This window comes from Equus quagga, chromosome 1 (genome assembly GCF_021613505.1).
Source record: "Equus quagga isolate Etosha38 chromosome 1, UCLA_HA_Equagga_1.0, whole genome shotgun sequence".
Taxonomy (NCBI): Eukaryota; Metazoa; Chordata; class Mammalia; order Perissodactyla; family Equidae; genus Equus; species Equus quagga.
The window spans coordinates 106848769-106865908 of NC_060267.1; the positions used below are offsets into that span (position 1 = coordinate 106848769).

Here is a 17140-nt window from a genome sequence, read left to right on the forward strand (position 1 = left end):
CAAAAATCAACTGCATTTCTTCTCAGCATCCATGAACAATATGAGAATGAAATTAAGACATAATTCCATTTAGAATAGTTTCAGAAAGAATAAAATAGGAATAAATTTCATGAAAGAAGTGCAAGACTTATAGCCTAAAAATTACAAAATATTTTGAAGAAATTGAAGAAATTGAAATTGAAGAAGACTTCAATAAATAGAAATACATTTTGTGTTCATGGATCAGAGACTTAAATATTGTTAAGATGACAGTACTATCCAAATTGATGTACAGATTCAGGGCAATCCTATCAAAATGCTAGCTGGCTTCTTTGCATAAATTGATAAGCTGATCCTAAAATTCATGTGGAAATGCAAGGGACCCAGAATAGCCAAGTAAACCTTGAAAAAGGAGAACAAAGTTGGTGAATTCAGACTTCCTGGTTTCAAAACTCCCTATAAAGCTCCGGTCGTCAAGGGTGTGGTACTGGCATAAGGATAGACATAGAGACCAAAGGAATAGATTAGCGAGTACGGACATCAACTCTTACATTTATGACCAGTTGCTTTTTGACAAGTGTGACGAGAGAATTCAATAGGGAAGAATAGTCTTTTCAAGTTGTGGTGCTGGGACAACTGGATTTCCACATGCGAAAGAACGAAGTTAGATCCCTACCTCACACTGGATACAAAAATTAACTCAAAATGCATCAGACTTAAACGTAAGCACTAAAACTATAAAACTCTTCAAAGGAAACAGAGGTGTAACCCTTCATGACCTTGGAGTAGGTCGTGGTTTCTTAGATAGGACACCCAAAAGCATAAGCAAAGGAAAAGAGATACACTTAGACCTCATCAAAGATGAAAACTTTTGTGCGTCAAAGGACATTATCCAGAAAGTGAAAAGACAACTCACAGAATGGAAGAAAATATTTGCAAATCATATACTTGTATCCAGAATATATCAAGAACTCTTACAACTTCATAATGAGACAACCCAATTTAAAAAATGGGCAAAATATTTGAATAGGCAATTTTTTATATCTTCTCCAAAGAAGATATACAAATGGCTCATGAACACATGAAAAGATGCTCAGCATTATTATTTGTTCGGGAAATGCAAATCAGAACCACAGTGAAATAGCACATCACACCCACTAAGATGGCTATAATCACAAAGACGGGCAATAACAGGTGTTGGCACAGATGTAGAGAAATTAGAACTCTCATACCTTGCTTGTGGGAATGCAAAATGGTGCAGCCACTTTGGAAAATAGTCTGGCAGTTCCTCAAAAAGTTAAACATAGAATTACCGTATGAGCCAGAAATGCCACTCCTAAGTATTTACTCAAGAGAAGTGAAAGTGCACATATGCACAAAAACTCGTCCATAAATGTTCATGGCACCATAATTTATAATAGCCAAAAAATGGAAATAACCCAAATGTCTATCAACTGATGAACGGATAAAGAAAATGTGGTAAATCTATACAGTGGCGTATTATCTAGCTATAAAAAGAAGTAAAGAACTGATTCATGCTACAGCATGGATGAACCTTGAAAACATTACGCTAAGTGAAAGAATCCATTGCAAAAAGCCACAGACGATATGATTCTGTTCATATAAAATGTCCAGAATGGGCAAATCTGTAGAGACAGATTATAGAATAGTGGTTTCCAGGGGCGGGAGGCTGGGGTGAATGTGGAGTGACTGCTAACAGATACGGCGTTTCCTTTTTGGGTGATGAAAATTTTCTGGAATAAGTGATGATGGTGCATGATTTTGAGAATATGCTAAAAACCACTAAATTGAATACTTTAAAAACTAAAAAATGTTTACCAGCTGAATTCAGAGGCGGCCAGCTTGAAGGATGAATTCCTCGGCATCTTCTCCCTTCCAGAGCTTTGTTTCCCTAGGTGACACACCATTTCAGAGGAATCCCATGATTTTCTTACTCAGTTTTTCTGCAAGAGATGGTGTTTCCAGTGTGGCTAGAAGTACCACTAGTGATCATACACCCATTGTGGTCCAGTAAAGGTCAAGGGATGTCTTGTGGCCGCAGACTGTTGTGTTTTATTTAGAAGAGCAATCCACCAAGGGTCTCAAAGGTTTTACTTACCTGATAAACATGTTCTCCACTGTCCTCTCAGCCTTGAGGTAGCACATGACCGTGTCCAGGAAATCCGTTTAGCTGTTAAATACGGGACATCATAGATCAGAGGTTTTCCGACTGGTACTGGCCAGCTCGATGGCACTGTGGGGCACTTTTTTATTTTCACACATATTTTCGGACTCACTGGGATACAGCAAGAGCACTTCCCAAAGCCACTGATCCACTCTCTCCATACACACTTTCCTCTTCTCCCTCCACACTGCATGATACACACGTGTGCGGGCACACACACACACACACACACACACACGCATGCACACAGTAGAATGAGCTAGGAGCGGGTAGGTGTTTAGGGAGAAGAGAGACAGGCACTGAAATGCCAGTGTTCAAAGTCATCACATTTAGCACAAGATCTCCAGCGCTAACTGGAGACTGAGCACAGTGTCATAGTTGCACCCAGAGGCATCACAGTGTCGCTGTGATGTGCACTTAGCCTGTCAACACCAGCCAGTCCTTGCTCTTTGGGAAGCTGACGGGGTGCTGGGTTGGGGTCCCAGTGCCCACGTACAGGACTGCTGGGACCCTCTGGGTGCAAACAGAGATGATGGAGTCTGCTGGCACTTGAGCCGCTCTGCTCACCAGCCAGAGATGCCCCGGGCTCTGCTGTTCCCAGGGGAGTTGCGATCCGAGCAGCCAGCAGAGGCCACTGGGGATCAAGGAGGCAGCGACTCACAGTAGCTTTTTCTGACCAGGGGCACAACTTCCTGAGAACCCTGGAGCTGCAAGGCGCTTGGGCACCAGAACCCACTAAGACGCTTTCCTCATTCTCTCCCTGTGAAAGCTCTGGATGGGCCTTGGGTCTCACTGTGGTGCAGGAATCTGCGTTTTATAGCAAAGCAGTGACATTTGATTTCAGCAGCCCCTCCTCTCTCCTCTCGTTCTGGAGAATATTTTCACTGTCTCTTAGTCTTTCTCCGCCCAAAGCGTGGAAGAAGGAGTGCGGGGTCCAGAACGCTGCCTCAAGCTCAGTCGTTTCTGTGTTCCGTCCCCCGACCATGTGCCTGAGGTCTGCAGTCCATCTGGTCCCAGTTTGGGACCCGTTCATAAGCCTAACAAATAGCCCAAGGTGCCAACCAATTGTAATATGCAGATTTTCTTCTGGAATCTTTCATTGTGCTAATGGTCAAAAGTGAAAAATGAACACTTGAAGACTCTGAGCCTTACTTTTTAGGCCCTGGAAAGAAAGTCTGTCCCACACTTGGGTCTCTTTTTGGGGTGGGTCTGTGTGTTGTGCTGGCAGGAGGCTCCCTTTTACCAAGATCCTGGTCTCAAAGCGCTTGCCCTTTTGTATTTGATTGCAATGAAACGCCACTAAATGCAAAATGTGAATTCCTCGATTTGGTTCTACTGTGGTGACTCCTGTGGTCCCCTCGTGTGCTCTGCCAGTTGGTGAATGATGTGGCCAATAATGAGATGTCTGCTTCATTAGCTGCTTTATAAAAGGTGCACCTAATAAACGTTTTTTTTTTTTATACACTGCTTTGCCTTTTTTCTCCCTCCTGAGAACAGTGACCATGTCTGGTGGCTTGCAGACTTGAGTTTCCTTGTGGGGCTGTGGAGTTATCTGCCTGATTATGACAGAGGTGCATCGGGGCTGTTGGGGGAGGGGAGCGATGGGAGGAGGGGACCTGGTCCCATTGTACTCTCATGTGTCAGAGTTCTGTCAGAAGATGCTCTAAGACCCAGGAACAAGCCTCTTGTATGATAGTCACACCCACTGTGTGCCACAGTCATACTCTGGAGATAATGGGATTCTTGGTTGTCACCTGAAGGGACTCTAACACATATTTCTCCAAGTGGGATGGGGGGCCACCTGCAGAATCCCAGATGGGTTTGTGTTCATTCCTGGGCTCCCCTGCTGAATCACACTGTGCAGCCGGGGCCCGAACCTGCATCTTGAACAAGAGTCCCTGGCAATTGGATGTAGCGTCTGAGAACCCCACCTCCTCCACTGGCCTGTTCTCGTTACACCCTCAGTGTGCTGTTCAAGGGGATTTCTGGAAGGAACGGAACTCCTCAGACACGCATGCATCTAAATGTGTCCTTTCTCTGGTTCTTTGAACTCCATGGGTAATGGAGCACCTGCCATAGTCTGCCCTAGAGAAAGAGAGCGAGCTTGAAAAATTGGAGTCATGGTCAAATCAGGTTACAGCAAATGCCGCAATGGTGGGAAGTCTCTGCATGACCCAAGATTCCAAGTCTGAAACTGATGGCCTGATGATCTCAAGGGCTGTTTGAAGGGGCAGGCCCTTCCAGGAGGATGTAAGGAACATTGGCGTTATGCCTTCCCAGCAGGAGGAGCCTGGGCTCGCTGAGTCCCCTTGGCGGATGTGAGGAGCCCCCGGGCAGAGCCAAGAGCTGCTGACCTCTCTGGGCTGTAACTTTCTCATCTGAAAAAAACTAAGGGATGAATGAGGAAGTGTTCAGGAGGAAATACACTGCTACCTGCAGCTTATTTAAAAACGCATGGAGAAAGGTGAGCTTGCTGGGTGGACAGAGATGTGACAAAGCAGGAGCAGTAAAACGTAGATTCTAGAGCCCGATGGTGGGTGTACAGGTCTTCACGACAAACACTTTCAACTTTCCTTTGGGTTTAAAAATTGCATAATAAGACACTAGGAAAAACAAAAGTAGGTAAAATTTTAGAGGTGAAATGAACATTAGAGATCATTTTATGGATGATAAAATTGAGGCCAGAAAAGCCAACTAGAAGGAGAGGCAGGAGGAGAACGAAGGCTCCCTGTGCCCTGCCTCCCAATCCATGTGTGGTCCACTCCACCACATTGCCCTCCAGGACCCCTTGGGCTCATGGCCAGGCACCAGTGCGGGCATGCCCCTGAAAACCTGAAAAGTGCTGTAGAACCCTGATTTTACTTAAGTGGCTGTTGCATGAAAAAAAAAGGTCAAATAGGTTTGGGAGATACAGACCCAAACTGCAGGACTTGTCAGAGCCTTTAATGTACTAATGTCTATAAAACATCTCTGAGAGAAAGATATAGCATTTTCCAAACAAATTTAACCACATAAGCCACTCCCCTCTTTTTTAGTATAAAGTTCTGGATAACACACTTGGGAAAGGCATCCCTAAAGAACGTAAAATTGCCTTTTTTTTTTTGCAGTGGGGGTAGGTGGGAGGAGGTGGGACTTGCCCTTTCTACTGCTTCTTATTTCCCTAGTGAGCCCACAGGTGCACACATTGGCCCTTATGCCCTCATCACACCTGTTAGGGCTGAAGGAGTACACCTGCCAAGTGGCAATGCCAGGCGCTTGGGGACTCGTTTGAGCCCAGGCCCTGCCCTCAGTGGTGCCCAGGGAGGGTCACTCCCCTTGTGGCCCAAGGGCCACTTTCTCCTGTTGGTGACCACTGGCTGGGCCAGGGGCAACAGAAGTCAGTGGGAAATAGCGTCCCAAAGAAGGTGGGGGCGCAGATAGCCGGCAAACAGGAACAGTCTCAAGAGAAACCAAACCCTGTCTGGTTCTTGGATTTGGCCGAGAGCAGGGCCACGCGACTTGCCTCACTTGTTTCTCAGGGCATGGACATCTACTTCTGGAGCTGATCAGCACATGCACCCACCTGTGGACACACACAAAACACAGCGTTCCCCAAATGCGGCCGAAACCCTTTATTGGAGCCACCCTCCCAACGCCGACAGTCACCGGTGGCTTTCCCGGGCGGCGTGTGTGGACGGGTTGAGCCCGGGTGGGAACCGAGTGCTGGTGGACGCTGTTACAGTACAGGTGAACGCAAAGACTTGCAGTAGCTGCCTCTTAGCAAACCATCTTCCCTCACGCCGGGTCGAGGGGGCATCGTGGGGGGCGGGGCAGAGTGAAGGGCCTCTGTGCTTCCGCGCGCGGGGGTCGTCTTCTCTTTCTGGCTTCCCTGAAGTGTGTGCTCCCGTCTTGGGGGGAAATAGCAGTCCCTAAGGAGAAAAAGCTCGCCGGCAGCCCGCGTGGAGCAGTCCTGTGGGGCCGGCCTGGGCTGACATCCCCCGCGCGGCCGCCCCCGTCGCCACTCCCGGCCTTACACCTCCTTCCGCAGCATCACCTTGATGTTGCTGCACATCTGGCCCAGCGCGGCGAAGAGCGGGTTGCAGAAGGTGCGGATGCAGAGGGAGTAGATGTGGCTGATGCACTGGATCTCGATCAGGTAGCTCTTAATGCACGGCACGACCGCCCAGATGTGGCAGAAGGAGATGCAGGCGAACAGGAAGCCCCAGAGCAGGGCCAGCGGGACGCCGAGCAGCGTGGACAGCAGGCGGTAGCACCAGTACTTGGAGACGGTGAAGGTGGTGTAGCTCACCTTCCACACGCCGTCGAAGCTGTAGGTGCCCACGGGCTCCGCGATCACGTCTTCGAAATCCACCTGCGGGGGCGGGAGGGGAATCCTCAAGTCACAGCATCCCCCCACTTCTGAAGCTTTTGTGAGAGCGTCAGAGCCCCCTGGAGGCTGGGTAAACTCGATGGCTGGGGCCGCCCCCCGCCAGGGACTCTGACCTGGCACATCCGGGGTGGGGCCTGGGACTCTGCATTTCTGACAAGCTCCCAGGTGATGCTGATGCTGCGCTAGAGCAGGGAGGGACAAGAGCTGGTCCAAGCCCTCATCTTACGGGTGGCTAGGCAGCCCTGAGGAGTTGAGTGACTTGCTCAAGGCCAGCAGTAAGTCAGAGGCGGGCCTGGAGGCACGGCTCTCAAATTCTGTTATTTTATGATCCTAGGGAGTTGGATGGTCATACTCACCCCCCAGAGATTTACTGGGTGCTGCTGATAGATGGTGAACTGGAAAAGGCTCCTGCCTTCCCACAGCTTATTGGCAATCATACCACAGGGATAAGTGTGTGAGAAGGGAAGGATAGGGGGCTTTGCTCCCACAGGGGGCATTTCACTCAGCCTGGTGGTGACAGAAGGCTGCCTGGAGGAGGAGAGACCTTGCTAAGGTGATACCTGAAGGTAGCCAGGTGGAGGGAGGGGTCTGGGCTGGAAGAGCGTTTGGGCACTAACTGCTGGGACCCAGAGGGACAGACAGTTTGTGGTCTCGGAGACAGGCAGTGCTTCTGGAAGGCCAAGCGCAAGCCCAGAGGCTGGAGGGAAGAGGCAGAGGCTGGAGAGGCGAGGCAGGACGGACACCAGGCCAGAGCAGCCTCTGAAGTCTTTTGCACAGGGAGCAGCTCGGCCGGATATTATTATTTTTTTAATTGATGTATAATTGACATATAACATAGTATTAGTTTCAGGTGTACAACATAACGATTTGACATACGTAAAGATTAGGAAATGATCACCACACTGAGTTAACATCTGTCACCACGCACAGTTACAAATGTGCGTGTGTGTGATGAGAACTTACAAGATCTACTCTCTTAGCAACTGTCAAATATGTAATACGGTGTTATTAACTATAGTCACCATCCCCAGGACTTATTTATTTCATCACTGGAAGTTTGTACCTTTTGATCCCCTTCACCCATTTCACCTGCCTCCCACCCTCAGCCTCTGGCAACCACCAGTGTGTTCTCTGCGTCTTTGAGCTGAGTTTTGAGCAGCTCACCGTGGCTGCCGTGGCTGGGGTGGTGGTGAGGACGCATGTGGGGGACGAGTTGGGAGGGGTCGTGGTATTCCAGGCAGGACCTGCCGGCAGCCTGGGTTGGAGTGATGGTGGTGGGTTAGAGGCGCATAGATCTGAGCTATTTTAGCATCTGGCACGTGGCAGAGTGAGGGCCATGCCATCCCGTCTAGCAAAGGGTCTGGAGTCTGAGTGTGGCTGAGCCGGCCGAGGCGCCTGCGGGGAGACAGGAGTTGTCTTCCTTGCCCTGGTCCCGCAGCGACCCCAGACTTTCCTCTCCCCACTGCCCACCCCGTCCCTCCTTCGCAGCTGGAAGGAACGTGGGAGCTCAGAGAATCCGGTTCCCACATCCCACTGAAATAGTGACTGAGGTCCCATTCGGGAAGTGGGAAAAAATAATCAATGGACTTGAAAAAAAAAAGATTACTTTCAGCCAAGTTGCTTAACCAACCTTTCTGGGGTCCCTGCTACGTGTTAAGCACTGTCATAGCTGCTTTCTGTATATGATGTCATTCAATGCCACTAAGTCTTGGCTGTCTTGTCTATAAAAGGGGGGCAGTGACCATCTGCCAGTGTTCCTGGGCCATTTTAATAAAAGTTGGTTGAATGAACGCACAAACTAATCAGACTGATGGGAGGGGCCCCTGTGGGGGTGGGTGGGGCCAGAGCTCACAGTTCAACCCTCCAGGACCAGCCCCTTCCCCACCTTTGTTGGTGGGCTGAGAGAAGCTCCTCTCCTCTATGAGCAAAGTTATTATTAAAATTACTTTTCATTGTAAAATAACATAGCCACATTGCAGAAATTAAAGGAATAGCAAGAAGAGAGCAAACGCATCTCCAGTTTGTATTTCTCTAGCACTAAAGACGCTATCGCTTTGCTGCTTCTCTTTCCAGCCTAACTTCTTTCGGGGGAAGTGGATGTAACCAGGTTGTCTGTACACCAGCTCTTGGGCGGTGCTGAGCATAATACCAGGCACATGTTAGGTGCTCCGTGACAGTAATTATTTGTCCCATTGCTCTGAAGTTCCCATGAAGATCTATCTCAGAAAATCTGTCGAGACCCCAGGTCAAAAGCTCGTATGGCTCCAGCCTGCCTCGTCGTAAATGCGGGTGTGCACTCAGACCTCAGCCTGCGCTGGCAAGAGGGCCAGAGTCCTCTTCTCTCCCATTTTCTGCTTACACTAACGATCCTACCCCTGGAATCTCTCTGTCATGTCTTTTAATTATCAGTTTTGTGCAGAAGCCACTGGTGCTGATGCTGGAACTGTTTCCAGCGATCGCCTTCGGGCACCGTGCATGGGCAACTCCTAGTTTTCCAAGTCAGCAAATGTGCCCTCAGAGGATGGGCTGTGCTGGAGGAGGCAGCTGGCCCCTGACTGGACTGAGCGTGGACACAGTTTGGTCCCAGCGCTGGTTTGGGCAGATATTTATAAGACCCGGCTCACGCAGCTCGAGACAGTCCTGCCAGTGCGTCAGAAGCACACAGTGACTTCATTTCTTAATTCGATTCCGGAAGCAGAGGGAGATGCCTTTTTCTGGGCGGGCGGTGGGGTAGGGGCTGGATCCACCGGAGCCACAGGGCTCGGTGCGCAGTTGGAGGGCGGGGCTGGGGTGGAGTGGGAAGGTGGCTGCTCCTTCAGCTGGTGTCCCCTCCTCTGGCATATTTATTTTTGGAACAGGAAGAGAGCCAGTTGATGAATCGGAACCAGCCAGCGCAGCCCCTGCGGTCTCCAAAGGGCGGGGAAGGTGCCGGACAGCAGAGGATGCAGGGGAGGCCAGCAGCCACCCCTGTCAAAAATACCTCCCCCGGAATCCTGCATGACTCAGTCCTTGGGCATCTGGGGTCCTGGACAATTCCCACAGCGTATCTGTGGGTGGGGGAAACAGCGCTGGGCAGGAGGATAGACATCTGTTTCTAGTCTCCCCTTGGCCACTGAGTTACTGTGTGACTTTGGGCATGCTGCTTTCCCTCTCTGAGCCTCTGAGGGTTTTTTCGATTGTTTGGTTTTTGTTTTTTAACTCGACACCAAGATGACTGGGCTAAGATCCCTAGTGAAACGGTGTTAGTTTTGGAGTCAGAAGACCCGAGGGGGTGGCTTAGCTGGGCTGGGTGTTACTCTGCTCACTTGTTACCTTGCTATTTAAAGGGTGGTCCACATTCGGTGCCCCCTCCCCAACAAGGTAAGTACAGAAGCTGAGAGTAAGCATCTAGAAATATTTGCAGAATTTTGACACAGTAATTTTATGTCTATTAAATCTAATAATAATAAAAATGGGAGCTTATATTTTCGATGTCTGTTTTTCATTTCGTTTCTCTAGTAATTAATTTTTATTACATTTTACAAAAGTATTGGAATAATCCTAATACAACTGGCCCTTTCGCCAAATAGTTTGAGAATCACTGGCCTGTAAAGTGGAAGCGGCTGCAGAACAGCTGATAAATGGCAGAGCTTCGCTTCTTGTGTTGTAACTGGTAGTAACAATAATAGAATTCTCTACAATCTGGGATCCCCAGAGTAAAGCCCACAATGCGGCCTCTGTAGGTGTCGGTTTCTGACCGTGTATCTTATATCTAGTGCTTCACCCGGCCTGTAAGGGACAAGCAGGGGTGCAGCCGGTGCTGGCCTGACATCAAAGCCTGGCCCTGAATTTCCTCTGCTGTCTCCAGGATCAGGGTCATGGCAGGACCCGGTCCCCCAGCAGGAGCTGAGGCACAGCACGCAGCAGAGGCTGGTGCTGAGGACGGGAGGAGGGGGCTAGGGATTAGCTGGAGCTTGGGGTCCAGGCCACCTTACAGGGGGACCTGGGACACTGGGCTGGGCCTTAAAGGGCCTTGGGTTCCTGTAAACGATCTAGGAAGGGATGGAGATAACAGGGGGCTTCAAGGTGAGAGAAAGGATCCCACCAGAAGAACCTGGTCAGACCTGGGTGATGGGGTCCTTTCCCTCCTGCCCATCTCCTTCTGTCCTCTCTGTCAGTCTCGGCCTTCAGGAAAGCTGGTGCAGGTGCAATGCGAGCAGGGGGACCAGCCCTGGGTTGAGTTCCAGGCTTGGCTGTGCACCAGCTTGTGGTGGGTGGTTCGCTAGTCTCCAGAGATGACCCCCCAATCAGTCATTCCTCTCAGCGTTTATGTCCTTGCATAGTCTCGTCCCATGTCAAGTCTGGGCTTGCCCTGTGACTCGCTTTAACCACCAGGAGGCGGTAGAAGGGATGCTGTACCAATTCCAGAACTAAGCCTCCAGAAAGCCTGGCAGCTTCCGCTTCTGGGCGCCCTGAGCCGCCGGGTTGGAAGTCCACTTTTATACCCTGCTCTGGAGACCAGTGCAGTTAGAGGTCCGTCACTACACCCTGTTCTAGAGACTGCTGGAGAGGCCCAACACTACCCGGAGTTAGAGGCCCAGCCCTCCCAGCATCCCAGCTGAGTCCCCCCTCCCACCATCCCTGCCAAGGCACCAGCATATGAGTGAGCCATCTTGGATGTTCCAGCTCAGTGGAGGCCCCAGGTTGTCACAGCCCGGCTGCCATCTGACTGCAGCTGCATGCGAGGCCACCAGTGGGACCAGCAGAACGGCCCAGCTGAGTCTAGTCGACCCGCAGAACTGTGAGAGACCGTCAGAGGGCTGTTGCCTTAAACTGTTGAGTTTGGGGATGATTTGTTACACAGCAGTGGATAACTGATACAGTGTCTTCAGGGAAAGCTGGTGATAAGCCTGGACTCAGGTTTAGCTTCTGTAGGAGAGGGGGGACTTGTTTGCGCTTGAAAGTGCAAAGCATTCACTAGCCCTTGCCCAGGGAGAATTTCTGGTGGCAGGGTCCAGAAATCTGCATTTTAAAGAGCTCCCCAAGAAAGTGGACCACGTTTTGAAAAACTCTAAACTAGTTGATGCACAGGAGTCCCAATAACACAAGTTATAAATACCTCAGTGGAAGTTAGCCCAAGGTGGCCCTCCTCAGGGGTACTCAACAGGGAGCAAGACGTTTCCAAAAGGAAGGAATTGCCAGTGTGGAATGACTGGCAGCTTGGATGACCTTCCATAACTCAGCCTCAGGCTGCCCCTTCTGCCCTGTCTCCCACAAATTCCCTTTCAGATGCTCTGTCTCAGTTCCACTGTTCTCCGGAATAGTGTAGTAAAGGGGTTTCATCTGTGTGTCAACTCTGCCTTGCTGATGGTCCTGGAAAGTGCTGGGATCTATTAGTAATGTCTGCCATGGACATAGGTGGGGGAGCGGTCATACCCATCCCTCACGTTTGCCAGCTCTGCCCAACATTCTTCCCAATGTTGTGGCCTGTGCTTTTCTTGTTCTTTCTTCTTGGAAAGCCTATTCTCCCTTTCCACATTTTAATTTTTTCCCATTTTTTAAATGCACCTTGGATACCTCGGCCCCATGAAGTGGGCCCCCGATTTTCCAAGTGAAATTAATGTCTTCCTCCCTTCAGCTCATGTGATGCTTCACCTGGCACTGACTTGTGGTATTTAGCCCCTTCTCCCGTATATTCTCATTATTTTAGTCTCATTTTCTCTGTCGGGTTGGATACTTCTCAAGAGGAAGTACCAGGTCAGTTTCATCTTTCTGCAACAGGGCATCCAGATGGGCCCGAACTGGGAGCAGAGTTTGTCGGATTGGTGGGCTACTGGGTCCTCGGGTGTTTAGTAGCCTGAGCTGACAGGCAGCGGGTGGTGGTGTCTGTTTTTCTGAAGGAGGAGGGCGTTTAGCGGCAGCTGTGGGTTGGAGGTGGCTGGGAGCCAATGTGACAGGTTGGGATCATGTCTGTCCCCCGCCCTGTTTGAAGGGCCGACAGTGAGTGCCTGAGGAGGGAGCGGTGGGAGCCAGAAGCTGAAGGGCCTGCATGACGCTTTGGGCTCAGTCGTCGCTGCTTTAGGGCCCACTGCCTCAGGGGAGTTGGGCAGAGAGGGCTGTTGATGAGACAGCCCTGAGCCCTCCCAGAAGTAACGCAGGGCGCTCTGGAGCCGGGCTGGGGTCCAGCGGGAACGCCTGGGGAAGAGCGCTGGAGGCTTACAACGTGGCTCTGAAGGGGAGGGCGTCCTCACTGGCAAGCTGGAGAGCCCGGGCGGCCCTCGGCATGCATTCACATCCCCCCAGCCTGGCCTGGGGCTTACACACAGGGTGTCTGTCCTGCTCATCACCGTCTCCTCTGAGACAGCACGGTGCCTGGCACCCAGTGGGCACCCAGTAATGATTTGTGGACTCAGTGTTCCACGAATGGTGGAGATTCTGGGGGCGGCGGGACTGGGGTGTGCTCTCCCCAGCTGCTCAGCTCTGGGCCCTCAGGAGCCTCCCCTCTGCCCTAGGCCCAGCCCTGAGCCCTGGAGACCATAGTGTGAGTCTTCTGGGCTGTACAGAGGCCCCCTCTGCCTTTGGCACTCATTTTCCAGACTGGGTTCAAGGGCAGCACCAGGATTGCTTGGGGGAGGTTTGGGGAAGTTTTTACTCTGGAAAGTCCAAAGGGAGCGTCTCCCCTCTGCTGGGGTCAAATCCACAGACACGGTGGGTCTATCTCCCACTCTTCATCTGTGGCTTCTCTGTGCGAAACCTCAGCACCTGGCGGCAGAGGGGATGGGTCTCCCTCCTCTCCACCAAGCCTGTACCTACACCAGGGGCTTGGGCCCAGAGAGGGAAAGAGATTTGTTTAGAGTCACACAGCAAGTTAGTGTCAGGGCTAGGACCAGAACTCAGGTCTCTGTAGCTCAGTCTTATCCCAGCATCTTCCTTTGTCACCATCCTAGCCCATGAGGAGCCTGTGGCCATGTGTGAAGCCACCTCTGACAGGTGCCGTCTGAGCCTTCATCTCAGCCTCTGCCTTGTTTCTCTCTGTCTCCCTCGCCCCTCACTCCTCGCTCTTCCTCCTCCTTCCATCTTGTCTTTTCCCCAGTCGGTGACAGAAGCCCAGCTGATCCGAAGGCTGACCTTCGGGCAGACCGCCCACCCCCTTCCCTGCCGTGCTCCCTTCTCTCCTTTCTTCATTCTTTCTCAGCCCATCACACCGACCTGAAGTCTACCTGTTTGTGGTATTTATCTGACTCCGTTGTATGATCCCTGTTCTAAATCGAAAACTTTTTCATTTCTCATTCCTTAAGAACAAAAGAAAAAGTCAAATAACTCCCTAAACCAGGGAATGTCCAATAAATATACCGAATAATAACCCCGCCCGGACCAGATTGTTTGTGGGCCTTTGCTCAGCCTTGAGTGATGATTCTCTGGGGCTCAGGGGGGCTGCGTGAGCAGCTGCGTCTCTGTGGCCGCCCCCGTCCCTTCCTTGGATTACCGTCTGGGCCTGGAGCCTGGCCGGCTCCCTCCTGGCTCAGCAGGACCCGAGAGCCTCTCTCTACTTGTCGCCTAGTGTGAGTGTCCCTCAGAAACCACATTCTCTTGGGGTCCCCTCCTCCATCCCCAGCAGCTGGCTAGGGACCACCAGGGGGAGCACGGGCGTGAGAGCTGGCCTGTGGCAGAGTCCTCTCGTCCTGCAAGCTCCTCCAGGCTCACATTTCAGCTCCTAATCAGCTCACATTTGTCACACCCTTGCTGTGTGCCAGGGACCGTATTAGGCACTTTCAAACCCTTTATCTCCCTTCAATCCTCACGTTGCCGTTCTATTGTTCAGCGCTGCTCTGAGACTCATTGACCCGGTGGGGGTGAATGATATCACGCTCATCTTTTTTAGGTTAGAAGAGTCTAGATTTGAAACTAGATCTGGTAGCATCATGTCCAGGACTATTCCCGCTAGAGCATATTGCACAAATCATGACAAACATTATTTTAGGTTTATATAGTGCTTTTTGGTTTGCAAAATTCGCTCCCTCATTTTCCCCATTGCAGCACTTTTCACCTGTGCTGTAATTAACCTATTTCCACCACTGATGATATTTATAAATTCACTAATAGCATAAGATGAGCTGTTATGACAAATGCCCGGGGTGAAGTGGGGGCACAGAGGAGGGAGCTACCAATTGCCTGGAGGAGTTGGGGAAGGCTTCCTGGAGGAGGTGACGTTTGAGTTGGGTCTTGTAGGCTGAGTGGGGCCTTCACCACGTGGAGGAGAGGAGGCAGGGGCGCCTGGCAAAGACACAGGAGTGTGTTCTGGTTGGTGTGGCCGACTCCTGTTGTTGGGGCTGGAAGCTGGGAACAAACTGGGCAGAAGAAGCAGTTTGGGGCTGGGTTGTGTTGGGATTTGAAAGCCGTGGGGAGAAGTTAGACTTCCTCCAGCACGGGAGGTGTCCCACTGAAGGGGGACAAGGCAGGGGCTGAGCTTCAGAGCAAGCCCTTCGCCACGCATCTGATCTAGTGGCTGTGAGCTTTGAGTACTTGACCTGTGGCCAGTGCACCTGAAGAATTCGAAATCTTGCTTAATTTTAATTAAAATGTAGAAACTGGTTCTCCATTCTATGAGTGGAAAATATTTAAGAATATTTGGAACCATAAGTGCATGTGAATCGTTCTTCGACTGTACATTTTAGGAAATCTCAACACACAACAAGGATTTTGGATGGAAATGTGGAGTCTGAACTGAGAGGCAGCCTTGGTCTAAGACACACACTGGATTTTGAAGGTGTAGCAAGGCTGTACACTGGTTCATTAATAAGCGTTTTATATTGACTACACAAGGAAATGATACTGTTTTGGATATGTTGGGTTAAACATCATGAAAATTAATTTCACCTGTTTGTTTTTCCTTTTCAAAATTGTGGCTGCTAGAAAATTTATGGTTCCGTGGGGGGAGTGTGTGAGGGGTTGCGTTGTATTTTTATTGGGCAGTGCTGGTGTGAGAGTCCGACGCAGCCCATAGGACCCGGGAGGCCCCTGGCTCCTGCCTTTTCTGCAGCCCTTTGCAGGGACTCTGCTGCGGGCGGGTGGGCGCCCTGCTCCCTTGATCCCTGGAGGGGATTCTGCTGTAGAAAGATCCCTGTGGCTACAGGTGGAGGTTGGAGGGAGGGTGTGGGCCTGGAGGCACAGGCAGCCAGGGCACCCGGCGAGGACATAGGCCTGACTCCGGCAGCAGCCGGGGGACACAGCTCTCCTCTGAGCCTCCCCTTGCGGCCCGGGCACCCTGAGAGAGGCCTCTGCCCTGGCCGGCCACTGGGCCTGGGGTCGCGGGAGCCGGGTGAGCGTGGCATGGCCCCGCTGTGGGCAGGGGACATGGGCAGTGTCAGGGGACAGGGTGCCCCTGCGATAACCGCCAGCCCTGCAGGAAGCCGTGCCCTGGGATTAACCTGCGCCCACTGTGGAGCCCGCAGAAATGGCCCTGGCCCGGAAAAGAGCCCAGCTTGGCCACCTCATCGCTGGCCTGGGACGAGGCCAGGAGCCCATGGGAAGAGCGTGGGAACAGTCAGGAGGGCTTTCCTCCCAACCCGTCAACACCTGGGTCCTGTCTGGCCAGCTCCCTTTCGGCTCTGGTTTGTGCCAAAGGTCCTTTGGGGCTTGTACCAGCTGGGTTTTGAGGGGGGGACTTGGAGGAGCCCGGGGAACAGGTCCCTTTTCAGGGAAGCTGATGGAATGGGGAGCGGAGCCCCTGGGGGCCCCCAGCCTACCTTCACTATGTCCTCGTTAATGTTCTTGGGGTCCCGGTTCACCAAGTCGATCTCCTTGAAGTGAATGTCCTTGACGATCTGGGCCTCCAGGTCTGTGTGCTCCTCGGCCATCATCGCAGAGCTGGGAGGACCCGCGGGAGGAGACCGGAGCTGCGTGGCCGGCGGGGCTGAAGACTTGGGGCAGGGACACCCGTTCAGTGTCCCCAGACTTGTGCCCCTGCCGGCTAAGCAGGCCCCACCCTGCGTGCCGGCTGACAGCTGTCCCACATAACTCCGGCCTGCTCTCGCTAAAGCCTTGGGTGGCAGGCCTCCAAGCTAAAATTAAGCCTGGAGCCCTGCTGGAGGCGGGCACTCCTTAAAGGGGGCTGCCACGGTGCTGGCCCTGCAGAGGGCGGAGGGCCTGGCCCCCGCTGCGGGCTGCCCAGGGGCTCTGCTGTTGGCGGGCGGGCCGCTGGTATTTGCTCACCGCCATCAGCGGTCGGGCTGCCCCCCAGGGGTGGTGGGGTTGGTCCCCAGCCCTGGCTCTTGCTGGCTGTGTGAGTGTGGGCACACCTCCCCTCTCTGGGCCACCACTTCCCTACCTGTAAGACGGGACCGTCTGATAACCATCAGGCTCTGCCTGTCCTTGCAGAGAGCAGGAGATGAGCTCGTGTGTGGGAAAGGCTGTGCTAGGGATTCTCCTTGGAGTCATTAGTCCGGGCCCTGCTGTTCAGTGGCCCTGAGCAGGGCTGAGGTTTTCCTGTTTCTGGGGTTTTTCCCTGGAAGGGGAGCTGATGGGCGGGGTGGGGGGGCTGGGGGTGAGACAGGGGAGGAGACCACTGATGGGGTTGCTCACCTCCTCTGCTTTCTTGATGCCATGTGGAGGGGACGCAGAATCCACGT

General features: G+C 52.0%; 1 protein-coding gene across 1 annotated transcript; it reads right to left on the reverse strand.

Moving 5' to 3' along the window:
• Positions 1–5760: 5760 nt before the first annotated feature.
• CAV3 (caveolin 3) lies at positions 5761–16545 on the reverse strand. Its single transcript, XM_046679442.1, has 2 exons — positions 16259–16545; positions 5761–6515 (listed from the first exon to the last, which is right to left on the reverse strand). Exons 1-2 carry the CDS (start codon positions 16370–16372, stop codon positions 6174–6176), a joined length of 456 nt encoding a protein of 151 aa, XP_046535398.1. The 5' UTR covers positions 16373–16545; the 3' UTR covers positions 5761–6173.
• Between the last annotated feature and the right edge of the window lie 595 nt (positions 16546–17140).

What these genes read in the sequence shown, in the direction of transcription:
- CAV3 (XM_046679442.1), bottom strand. Translation starts at nt 16,372, where the DNA reads ATGATGGCCGAGGAGCACACAGACCTGGAGGCCCAGATCGTCAAGGAC. An exon ending in TTAACGAGGACATAGTGAAG is followed by an intron (nt 6,516 to 16,258) that starts GTAGGCTGGGGG and finishes CCGCCCCCGCAG; the next exon opens with GTGGATTTCGAAGACGTGAT.